General features: G+C 38.5%; 1 protein-coding gene across 2 annotated transcripts in view; it reads left to right on the top strand.

The window, feature by feature from the left end:
* EPB41L4A (erythrocyte membrane protein band 4.1 like 4A) overlaps positions 1 to 11282 on the top strand; it is a 134820-nt gene extending 123538 nt beyond the window's left edge. For both annotated transcript variants that reach the window (XM_040541487.1, XM_040541486.1), the window contains 5 exons: positions 2043 to 2090; positions 2733 to 2801; positions 3669 to 3779; positions 4590 to 4671; positions 7180 to 11282. In XM_040541487.1, coding sequence (XP_040397421.1) covers positions 2043 to 2090; positions 2733 to 2801; positions 3669 to 3779; positions 4590 to 4671; positions 7180 to 7302 — 433 coding nt within the window. In that variant the 3' untranslated portion in view covers positions 7303 to 11282. The remainder of the gene's footprint in view (positions 1 to 2042; positions 2091 to 2732; positions 2802 to 3668; positions 3780 to 4589; positions 4672 to 7179) is intronic.
* The last annotated feature ends 1722 nt before the right edge of the window (positions 11283 to 13004 follow it).

Here is a 13004-nt window from a genome sequence, read left to right as displayed (position 1 = left end):
AGCAGGGGGTTGTAGAGAAGGAGGAATCAATTAAAAACTGAGGGGTGAAAATGGCTATTAGAAGCCACTGCATACCAAGCTGCTGCATTAGGGAGTTAAAAACAATATGGACTAGTGTGAGAAGGAGAAGGAAACACAAACAGGAAAAACAGGAAGGGAGAAGGAGACATGGGAGGTGTGAAAGCCTGAGAAAATGAAATAATACGTTATAATAAATATGAGCACATGATGCTACAAACACCTCTGAGTGCTAATAAAAATCAGACTGCAAGCTACTTCTGGCTGTCGCTGTTGCCATCATGAGGACCTGAGTAGTCAGAACGGGCAGTGGGTTGGTCCAGCAAGGATGGGAATTGTCTGGGTTTGGCTGCGAAGTGCTGCCTGGGCATCCGTCCCTCCTTGAAGCCCAGGAGGGGCTTATGGATTAGTTTGTATTAGTCCCATTAGCGAATCATAAGTGTATAGTTGTTTCTCACCATTTTGTCTCTCTCTGGTATTTATAAAGCATTAAACTAATTTCTTCCAGTACATCTACACCTGTACAATCTAAATAATAATAATAATAAAAATAACCGTCTCTAAGTAATCTGCCTTTACACCAACTGTGAAACATTTACTGAAATACAGATGTCTCTGAACGTTATTCTCAAAGTGAGGTTGGGAAATCAGCCAAACATAGTAATGGTGAAATAAATTAAAAAAAAAAAAAAAAAAAACAAACGATGAAACTGTTAGCTAGAGTGTACAGTCTGGAATTACTGCTGATATGGCTCTGTCACTGGGCAGTGGGTAGCCAATTTAGCAGGTGCTAAAAGGCAGAACTCTACTCTCCTTCTTGATCTTCATTGAAATCTGGAGTATTTCACTCCAGAGGCATTTTTGACTATGACAGGCTTTTTTGTTTAAAGAAAAAAAAAAAAAACAACAAAAAAACTTTATAATCTGATGATGTAAGACTTAATCAATGAGAAACTGTGACTTCAGTGGGAGCATTTGTGCATGTTGAATTCATTTAGATGTTGAATCTCTCACATCTCAGATGGTGTAGGACAGTCTAGCTGTCTGCACTGCATTTATATAATCCCAGTGAAAGCGTTATCTGACTGCTCCATGCAAATCCAGACCCTGCCAATGTGTAAGAGTGCTTATTTAACCTGTTAGCTGTGTGGTTTTGGTGAATTACAGGTTTAACTTCAGCAGCAGTGGGGGTTTCACACTAATCCCGTTATTTAATAGAATAAGGAAAATAAAAAGAAAGGGTATCCCATTTGAAAGCAGTATTTTCTGTATTTCCATGGAAAATATGAGGCATGCCATCCAGTCTTGCTTTGCTACATCTCCATGTCTGCAACACAGAAACTACAATTTCAGCTGAGTAATTTGTCCATGGATGAAATACTTGCTAAAATATATTTGGGGGGACGGAGGCAGGAAAAGTTGCTGTTGTTGTTACTATTATTACTATTTATTTTTGTCCCAGACAACACCAAGTTAAATAAACTGAGTAGAAACCTTACTTGAAAATGACCAGAAAGCAGGGACTGTACTGTGACTGCAGCAGAGGAACAGGTCCTCTTTACTGGTACTCACTGGGGATGGCCAGGGATTGATCACTGCTGTGTCAGCCTGGCATGGTCTGTCCCTCCTCCTGCCCACAAAGGGCTCTGTGGGCCACAGGATATTTCTCAGGGCCTTTTACAAAGGTGTTATTCCAGAACAGGCTGTCTTCAGCTGGATAAGGGGATAGTGGTAGCTGGGCATTGCTTTGAGTTGCGAAGAGAAGCTCTTCTGTCATTTATATTTTATGAATATTCTTGCTGAAGGTTTGTGGAACAGGACATTAGAAGAATTTACTTTTCAGTTAGAATGAAGCAATGAAATTTAATGCTTTTTCTGAGATAACAATCCTTAAAATAGAAGTCATTGGTGGACTACAGTTACCATGATTTTTATGTAGGCTGTGCTTTTAAAATTGGTTATGGAACAGCGATATGTCAGATGACAGTTTTCACAGGTCAGCCTTTCTCTGTTGGTATTTGTAGGAGAAGCCCAGATGTACAAGCTAAAGAAGAACTCTGGAAACATATTCAGTAAGTATGGTCCTCATAGAGTCTTGAGTAGCTGCTGCAGTGCCTCTCATGTAGTTAATCACATCCCTCGCACTGTGCCTACAGGGCATTACATTCAGATTTGGTTGTGTGCCACAATACATTGTACAGGTGTAAATGTCTTGTAGAAGAGTATCTTGTAGAAGAGTATCTTCTACAAGTGCAGACCACTGAATACAGATGACCATTACATGTCGATGAATTATAAAGAAAAATGCAGTATTTTAGAGCTGGGGCTTCCAAAATGTACTTGTTTGTAATACACTTCTAGGACGAGGCATTCTGTTCTATTACACCTAAAACTACCACTTGGGAAGATTAACTACTCCAAAGTGTATATGACATTCAGAATACACAATATTCGTGTGTATTGTGAAGCTGCAAGATCAGATTGCAGGGAGGTGAGAGAAAGGTGGAACAGGATGTGACATGCAGTTGAAGTGACGAAGGTGAAGTTAGACACATTTTTTACTAAGTTTCCTATTTTGATGTCAAGATAGCTTCAGGGCTGACAATAGCTTGTTTCAGTAAATCTTTCTAGCCTAGTGTAATAATAATAAAAAGAATGATTTTGCAGTTGGAATTACTGTTACGTTTTTTTTTACTTTGCCTAATGCTTTCTAGGAAAGAACTTGTGGATCCATCCGGCCTGTCTGAGGAGCAATTGAAAGAAATTCCATACACTAAAATAGAGTGAGTTTATGTCAGGATTTTTCTTTGTGAATATACTTCTTTTTACCATGAACTCTGTTATTTTGAAATGGGAGTGGGCTTTCACGTAATCCCTAGGCTTTTATCTACCCCAAATGTCTTTCTAGGATGGGTTGGGTGAGAATACTTCTTATTTTTAAAACCTAGTATTTTCTCTTTCCCAATTATGAAAAAAAGTCATCTTAATCTCTTTCCGTTTGTTACACACCCATGAACCTCCCATTTGCCTGTGTGTTCAGCACGTCCCCCTATGCTACCCATCAGTCTTTTCTACATGTTATGCACTACAGAATCAGGGAGAACTGAATGCAAATACTCAAGTCCATTTTTTTTCTTAAACTTCTGCTTTCATTTAAAATTTTTGTTCTGGCCATCTAAAGCACTGTTTGACCTGTTCAACCCCTCTTCCCTTGCTTATCATGGGTAGCTGCCAGGGCATATCCATTTCCTTAAGAACAGACATCTATTTCACTGTGATAATTGCCCATTTGGGATGGCATGTCTTAATGCAAGCAGCTGCCTGTGACAGAAATGGGATTGCACTTTGCATTATAATGTGCTTCCACAACACCACTAAACAGAAAGGGCTGATGTTAAAGCTGCATATATTAGTGCATTCTGTATTAAATGGTTTCATTCTTACATGTGGGCATGCCAGTTTGTGACCTTTGCACTTTTAAAGTGCAAAGCACAGACTCAAAAGAAAAGCATTAGCCATTTAAATTCAGCCAGTGCAAAAAGCTGCCTATTATACTGTATAAGCATCTCTCAGTCTGCAGTTGCATTTATGTTTTTATGCTGAAGGTCTGATTTATTAAGCTACTGTTCTGAATTTTGTGTCTCTCGTAGGACTCAAGGCGACCCAATACGCATTAGGCATTCACATTCCCCTCGAAGTTACCGTCAGTATCGGCGGTCCCAGTGCTCTGATGGTGAAAGATCTGTTCTGTCAGAAGTGAAGTACGTGAATGGGATTATTAGCAATGTACTGTTTTAAACTGGCCCAGAAGTTATTCAGAGCTCATGGTTAGATTAGAAGTGGTATACATATGATTGTTTGCTGCCATAGGATTCAGGCAACCCTGTAAATAGCAGGTATTCAAACCTAAGTGACTCAAAGAACTACAACAGCATTTCTGGTGTATTTGGCCACAGAGGCTTGCTTGCTTGACCCACATGGAAGGGGAAAAACAAACAAACAAACAAAACAAAACAAAAAAGCCTGTATTGCTCCTAGGTGGTAGGTCATAAAGTTTCTGAAGGGAGAAGAAATCATGAGTTGCTTTCCAAATCCTTAATACGTACATCATTAATAGAGTCAAGATGCCATCTGTAGTAGTATGTTTCACAGGAATTCCAGTATGGCCCTCTACTGCAATGGGTGGATCAGTCAAAAAAGACTGATTTGTGAAGTAAATACTTATACTCTGTATCAAGGGGCTTGAAAGACTAGTTTTAGCTAGATGGCATCCTGAGATATGTGTAGGACGTACATGATTTGAGATGGGACTCACCTCCCATGAAGTTGGACTGTCTTTGTAGACCAGGAGAAGAGAGGCCCTGGAATAGGGATGGGATAAAAGGTTCCCTGAAGAAGCTTCTGCTCAATGACTACGGATAATCAGATGATAGCTTTTGGATGGCTGAAATCAGGTGCTAGGCCTTCCAGATTTTGCCTATATAACTCTCTGTGTCAGTTTAATTATTCTTGTACACGCTTACAGTGTATTTCATTATAGCAATACTCACTTTGCAACATCATAATTCCAGTGCCAAAAATGATATGGTGCCTCCGCTTCCTGTTACACGATCCTCAGATGCTAAAGGCCCCAGCATCCAATTGACTCAACAGGTTAGTATTTGTGCATCCTCTACAATTTTCTTGTTTTGGAGACAGGAGGATGTCTAGTGCTTTATTTAAATTAGGTCTTTGTTTTTAAGTGAAAATTAAAACTGACTTGAGTTTTTTTTTCAGCAGCAATGTGACTGGAAATTTTACATTTTGCAGTCTGACTACTTTGTTTATATTTCTTAATATATGGAATTCTGTAATATATGCTCCTCTGGACACCAGTTTCTGCTGCTGAAGGACGTTTTCTCAGTTTAAGTTTTCTGCTTCCTTAAAATGATACCCTGTTCTCCACAGGAGAAAATGAACTCTCACGATTTCTTAAAATATGCAAGTTTGTTTAAGATGTGGCCATAATGATGGTCTACTATAATTGTTTATCCTCCACTTAGACCTTTTCTTGGTTGCTTGGGCTTGAAGAATTGCTTTCTTTTTTTCTTTTTTCTTTCTTTCTTTGTTTTTTAATGCTGAATAGTTTTTGACACTGAAATCTAAAAAGGAGAAGACTTGTCTTTTTAAATATAATCACTAGCTTTTATCATAAATGATGGTAACATTTCTTAGATTTGATAGTTGTATTAAACTCAAAACTTGAGAAGCAAATGATACTCAAAAAGCACTTGCAGTTCTGTTATACAAGCACACTAAAGGAAAACAAAACATGCAAGAGAAAATGCCAGACATATTTTGACCTAGCTTCCAGACTGTTAGAATGGTACATGCTGCTTCTCTTCTGAGAATTAGTTGCTGTTTTACCTGGAGGAGGTTTTTCCAGCAATGCTATAGGATTCCCATGTACTTAGGAGAAGCTTTGTTACTTCAATACTATGTTTTAGAAACCTGAGTGAACTTGTGTAGGGAGATTTCTCAATCTTCCTTTCTTCTAGACTATTTTTAAAAATTATTATTTAAGTTTGATTTTTATTATCATTGCTGGAAATGGGAGGTCATATATATGCAATAGCTTGCTCAGTAAAAATAGATATGATTTGTAATTCATAGAACCATGAAATATGCGGAGTTAGAAGAGAACTACAAGGATGACCAAGTCCAGCTCCTGGCACCACAAAGAACCACCCAAAAACCAGACCTTGTGTCTGAGAGCATTGTCCAAACGCTTCTTGAACTCCAGCAGGCTCAGCGCCGTGACCACTGCCCTGGGGAGCCTGTCCCAGTGCCCGACCACCCTCTGGGTGCAGAACCTTTCCCTAGCACCCAGCCTGACCCTCCCCTGTCCCAGCTCCATGCTGTTGCCTCAGGTCCTGTCACTGTCCCCAGAGAGCAGAGCTCAGTGCCTGCCCCTCCGCTCCCCTCGTGAGGGAGCTGCAGGCTGCCATGAGGCCTCCCCTCAGCCTGCTCTGCTCTGGGCTGAACAAACCAAGGAACCTCAGCTGCTCCTCATGCTGGAAAGGTCTTCCCCTCCAAACCCTTCACCATCTTTGTATCCCTCCTTTGGACGCTCTCTAACAGTTTTATGTCCTTCTTATACTGTGGTGTCCATAACTGCACACAGTGCTCGAGGTGAGGCTGCACCACTGCAGAGTAGAGTAATTGTCCTCTGAAGAGGCTATATTAGTGTTAGTCAACATAAATGAGTGTTTACCAACACAAGATTGTTATTTAGAAATCTAAGAAGTGTAATCTCAAATATAAAATCAAAATAATGTGAAATATAAGTCTCCTTCCCACACCAATCTTCATGTCTATTCATCTGGCATGTGGCTATGCCCAAACTACATGCTGATAATGTACATAGTGTCGAAACTACAGAATATAATCAGCAACACCTCTTATTTTGTCTTGTAAGCAGTTAGAATAACATAAGCTAGAACAACTTTAAAACAGCAAATAGTTGTTTTTCACTCTAAGGATAGCTAACACACTACCTGTTCCTTGATGGCAATAAACTTCAGGTATTACTGTTTATGATGGAAATTGAAAAAGACAAGCTATCTGTGGTATTTCTGTAGGGATTTGCTCCAGCAGGAAGTGGGAAGTTGGTGTACTTAAGACTATGCATATTTATGGTCTTTATAGAAATAGGTAACTTTTGTGGTTGAATCCTGTTCAAAATCCACATCAGTTTATTTCCATTCTTATTCAGTACTATGTGGCTTAAATTCATTGCCCTGGAAGGAATTAATGTGACAATGCTTTGTGTCTGCAACCACCTCTCTTTTCCGTCTGCCCCAGAACTTCTGACAACAGTGGCCATTAATTCCTAGTGAATGCTGTTTGCAGTATTTGGCTAAATACCAAATAATTAGTTATGGTATTTCCTGAATAGGGAATATCAATCCAAATAGCACAGAGGGGCAGCAGCTGGGAGGGGAAGGAGGCAAGAGGGGGAAAAAGTTCTGTTTGACCCAATGTAGAGACTTTCCTATCCCTTATGTATATATATGAACTGCCATATCCTTAGCCTAAGGCTGTCATAGCAGCAGTTATCAAAATATGCTATTTAAATTCTACTATACCTTTTCACGGAATATTTTAATTTGTTCCCTTCAGAGACGGAATGGATCTAAAGATAGCCTAATAGAAGAAAAATCTGTGCTATCCACTAACGATGGAAAACCTACGACTAAAACAATAAAAACTGTACAGGTGTCACGCTTCAAGGTAGAGACTTGACTGCTGTAACTGAAGATGGTGAATGGATTTTATTCTTTGGAAAATGAGAATTTGTGTGTGTGTGTGTGTTCAAGGGAAGGAACTGAAGTTGAAGTGGTGGCAATTTCTTCAGGACATTCAGAAATGGAGCCTGCTTGCTGGGAAGGCCAAGCAGTGCCTTTATCACCTACACTGTTCTAGTGATGTGACTGATTGAGGAGAAGCTGTCTGATTAGATAACCAAAAAGAAAAGTCTTCATAAAACAGAACGGTCAGCAGTTACATTTCCAAAAAATGAGCAAAAAAATAGCTGCAGCAAAACTGTGTTTATGATTTTCTCTGCAACTGAATAGCCTTTTTCAAAAAAAATTTACCGTTAACTAACAGGATCAGGATCAGACGCTTCAAGGGGATCAAAATAGTCATATTTTTGGCCAATTGTGCAATACTGTCTGATTTGGGAAGAAGCATTGTTACAATTCCATCTGGTGATCAACTTGTGCCCTGAAACATGAGCTGCTAGCTCTTACATACTGTATTTCAGCCTAGCACAACAGATGCTGCTGTTGTTAATACTGTTGTCAACACAACCCAGTTTTTTAGCTCAAAAATAATAGAGTCAGTAACACTCTGTAGCAGAGGGTTCCACAGATTATTCAGACTTACTTTCACTCAGCAATTTTAAGTATTCTCAATTAAGAATGTCCTTTTGTGTAGAGGGGCTATTTAACTGAACATTCCATACTGTAAAAATACACCTATCATCTTAATAGTAAACATACTGGAAAAAAATGGAGGATATGTACTGATCCACTGTATTAAGGATGTTTAGCAATGCACTTAAGTACTGGTTAAACAAAACTTGTAGAGTAGGATTTAAGAGGGCTAGCAAATAGCCTTTTTTTTTTTTTTTTTTTAAACAAACTAGACTAGCAAAACCTGCCTTAATCTCTTTTCATATGAAATAATCAATGCTAATACCTTCTGTTACTCCTCTCTGAGCCATTTCTACTATAATAAAAATGACAAAGGCAGTATTTCAGGTATGATAATTGCAACTTTTTTCAATGTCAGAATAGGAACAGTAATTTTTAATAATGCTGCACACTGAGCACATTATCTTACAGTAAATATCTGAAGTGATGCCTAGCTCTGCTCCTGTCCTGTCACTTTGTATAAATAGCTGAAGCCATTCTTCTGCCTCTCATTTGTCCACAGTCATGGACAGACTGCCTGGCTTTGCTAACTAAGAAACAAAGCCTTTTTGTTTTGAAAGTAACTTTTCCTAGGTGTAAACCCCAAACTATACAGTTTTTGAAACAGCAGTGGAAATGGCTATAGTGGTAGTTCATGTGCCTTTTTAAATCTGTCCTCCATAAACTCCACCCCACTATGACCTTTAGTGATGCCATGTCTTCTGCCCCTAGCAACACCATACCAGGGGATTGCAATCCTGTCAGAAATGCAATATTATTTGAGAACTGGAGTATATAGCACCTGAGTTATGCTTTTCAAGAGGCATAGCATTTTAACTAAGAAAATTGAGAAGTACAACCTTATATAATGTGTTTTATTTTCCACAGTATTTCTAAATTGGTTAATCATCTGAGGTGGTCAAAGGGGTGCTATTAGCCAGGGTGGAAGCCATATATGCTGTATATTGCTATCACAACACAGATTGGTCTGCAGGTTGAGAGATGCTATATTGTTCCAGTGAAGGCAGATTCACATAGATTTCTTTGAACGCATACTTTGGACAGTGCTGCTTTTTCGGTGAACAATTCCAAGGAAAGGAAAGCACTTAGAACCCCTCTGTGGTGCAAATGCTGTTTTCATGGATGTTCTGCATTTTCTGAATAAACTATAGATATCATCCGAGGACATTTGTTGGGCTTAGCTTAAAGTATTTGCTCAAGCTGCTTTTAAGTCTGTTAAAAATTGCTCCAAATTGACTTGAATGGTTTCATTATCACTGTTCCAATTTAAAGTGACTCTTTAGGATCTATTGTGACTTTTCACAAGCACTGGTTTAAAAAACAAAACAAAAAAATGAAAAAAAGGCAAAAAAAAAAAAAAACAACAAACCAACACTGTGGCAAAGATTGTGGTGATAGAGATTAATCTACGTCATCAGAATCTTTTGCAAGACTTGCAAGACTACTAAAATACAACAAACCACACAAGAACTAGTTACGATGTCTGTAATCAAAGCCACTCCTTACTGTTCAAGAAGGTATTTCAAGCTGGAGTGTTATACCCTTCCTTGTAGTTTGTTGCTTTCTAAATCATTACTGTTATTGGGGATTCCTTACTCAGGCACAGGCACATAGAGCTACTTTAGGAGTATTTGCATTGTTATTATTGAGCATTGTCTGTACATAGTGTCCGTATCTTGCCAATCTTCAAATTTTATTGATCAGGAAGAAAACTACTTGTAAGGTTTACATCCAACCTAATGTTTTCTGTATGTTGTCATCTGCCTGGAAGCTTTTGTGTATTATTGCTGGATACCATCAGCCAGATGTGTGGCATTTTACTTATCCCACTACATGAGAAAATAGGCTTGTATCTAGTCTGCTATTGATAGCTTTCAATTCTCAATTCACAGAAGTTGTTTTCTAACCAAGCCAACTTTTTTTTTTTGCATTTAAATGAGAAACTTACAGAAACAGTCTTGAATTTGAGTTAGCAGTCTTATTCCCAATGAGACTGTGTAGGAAGCAGTTTTTACCACGTCTAGTGATCAGTCTGGAGTACTACAATACAGTTTTGTCTCAGCACAAGACTAATCTTAGCTCATGTGTTACCTGTTAGTGTCAGTGCTGGAACAAAGCAAAATGTGGACATCATTGTTGGCTAATAGAACAGAAAAAGAAAGTTCCTCCATATACATGTGCCTCCTTTCCCTTTGAGCTTCTTTTCCTTTGTCATTTGAGGAAAGATACCTTTACTTGTGAGCTCGTAAGTCTTGTGTGAGAGACCTACAAGAAATCAATCAACAAAAGCACTTACTTTGGCACAGCTGTGCTTTGTAGCCTTAAAACAGGCATGCAGCATCTGTAGTGGCTTGCCACTTACAACTCTGAGCTACACCTACTGTCCGCAGCCCTACCTTCCCCTAGCTTTCCTATGGCCTTCACTACCTAGAGGCAGTTTTGTTCCCAGCCGTGGAGTTTGGATAGTTCACCAGTCAAAATTCTTGGACCTTCTGATGAGTTGGGTGGAAGACAGGAGAGATGTAACCACATCAAGCAGAGTTTACTCTGGGGTTGGATGTCATGCAGACCTGTCCTAAAACAGACAAATGCCTGGTATTTCAGACATTCTCATCCTAATTCTGCTTCTAGTCGGCTGAAATGGTCTCAAGGCCAACAATTTTAACTTTGTGCCTCTACATTTACCTCTCCTGAAACTTCTGAAAGTGCTATAAGTAGGTAAGTTACGGAATTCTCTCTCTTCCTAGTTAGCAACACCAACAACATATACATCTTTGTAAGGCACATGTTTTATACAATAAAGAGGGTTTGCTATTCATACCAAAAAAGCATATTTGTGTATCCCAGACTGGTCCCCCTGCTTGTTAGCTGGTTCCTCTCATTAGGAGCTAGCCTTGACCTGCTGTTTTCTGCACTGCACTTATCAATATTCCTAACATTGCAACTCATACTCTTAAAAAGGCTCATTGTATTGAAGTCGTTGACTGAAAAAATTACTACCATTTAAGTTGCCAAATCAACCGTCTTTACACATGTGAATAGTAAACTGAATATACAGCAAATTTTCTTTTGGGAAAGCCTGTTTAATTCAAAGCTCTCTAGAAAGATGTTTTAAAACAACATACAAAAATGTATCAATGATGTGATTCATATGCTCAATGTATGTTAAGTATTCATGAAGCAACTGTGTGCGTTATTTTAAAATGAGTTTGATAGATGGCTGTGTCAATACTTGTGTCCAGGTTATTTAAAAAAGTCAAGTAAAACTTGAAATTTTAGGTCAAACCATGGTTGTTTGTGTGTCTTATTTACATTACACAAAAGAGGAAAACCTTAGAAACATGGATTCATTTGACAGCACCATCTGGTAAAAACAGGTGTAGTACCAATTAAAATCCACTTGAGAATACAGCTTCTCAAGATCAGGTATTTTTCCTGTTAGCAGGAAGTTGTCAGCACTGAATTTCATACTTCCAATACATATCCATATTACAGCTCCCTTTCTTATCTAAAAATCATCAGAAAGCATCAATAGGCTATGTTAGCTGTCAAACCAAACATAGATACAGAGCCAGTATTACAAATGGTCTCTCTCCCCTTTACATGCCCATTTTAATTTCTCTCCTGTGTTCGTCTCCTTCTGTGAGAGGAAAACCACTACTCTCCCAACCAGTCAGTTTATATGACATACCTACTTGCCATAATGTCAATATCTCAAAGATAGCTAGCATTATTTATTATTTCCTAATATCAGAATGTAGTAGACTTTCTTCTTATACTGAAGTTTATTACAAATAAGCCTCTTTGCCAGGCAAAAGATATTCAATATGTACATTCAAGAATATGACTAGTCACCCACTGATTCAAATGGTTTTCACTCAAATGATCTAGCCCTAATGAAACTGGATACAGTATACTAAAAATTAGGTTAAAGAGGAATTTGGAACATGTCAATTTTCTGTCTGTGCACACCTCTCAAAAGTTCTGATTCTCAGCTTTAATTGCAGAATGGTTTGGATTGGAAGGAACCTTCAAGTCCATCCAGTTCCAACTCCCCTGCCATAGGCAGGGACACCTCCCAGTAGACCAGGTTGCCCAAAGCCCCACTTGGTACTCTGGCCTTGAGCACTTCCAGGGATGGGGCATCCACAGCTTCTCTGGGAAAATACTGAGCGTATAACAGTAAGAGGTATCTGCCATAGAACATTGGAGGTGGGTTACAGAATGCAGGGTTGGTGCAACAGCAAGCTAGTACAAGTATCTTTGTTCTCTCCCACCCCTTGACCATCTGAGAATCTCTCCTTCTTTCAACTTTTTTTTTTCTTTTTAACAAAACCAACTGTCAGACACAGTGTCAATGTAAAACGGGAAGGGAGGAAAAAAATAAAGAAGTCTTCATTATTTTCCACAGTCCAGTTAAAAATAAAATCTAAGAAAAAAATCTAAGAAAGGTGGTCCTAATGCATAACACCATGCCTGCATTTATATTTACTTAAATTACCATTGCTATTTTAGTAATTAGTGGCCCTTAGAACCATGTACTGCTTCTTCTACCTCATTTTTTCTTCATTCCACCACACTATGGAACAGATAACGTACTGAAGCATGATTCTCCTTTTTTTCTTGTTCAAAGGGAATTAACATTTTAGCAATCAATAAAACTTGGCATTGCTTGTTGCACTCAAGAATTAAAAAAAAAGTCTTAAAAGCTAGTCTTGCCAGTATTGCACTTTAAGAACAAAGACCCAAAAACAAAAATCCTGAACAGATGGTATCTACAGGGAATATAATCCCTAAGACAACCCGTAAGCTTTCAAGTGCATCCAATAATTCCATCTTGGATCACTAATGACGTCTAAACTACCTTCCCTCTTTGACAACCCCAAAACTCAGTTTAGATGCTGTATTAGTAATTTGCTTACATTCACTGCTACAAAATAAGACATTGTAAGGTACAGAATTTCAGTATTTGCCCTTTTGATAAAACCAATTTATGATAAACGTTCT

Source organism: Cygnus olor, chromosome Z (genome assembly GCF_009769625.2).
Source record: "Cygnus olor isolate bCygOlo1 chromosome Z, bCygOlo1.pri.v2, whole genome shotgun sequence".
Taxonomy (NCBI): domain Eukaryota; kingdom Metazoa; phylum Chordata; class Aves; order Anseriformes; family Anatidae; genus Cygnus; species Cygnus olor.
Note: the sequence above shows the minus strand (reverse complement) of the source record. Positions and strands in the feature narration are given on the sequence as shown.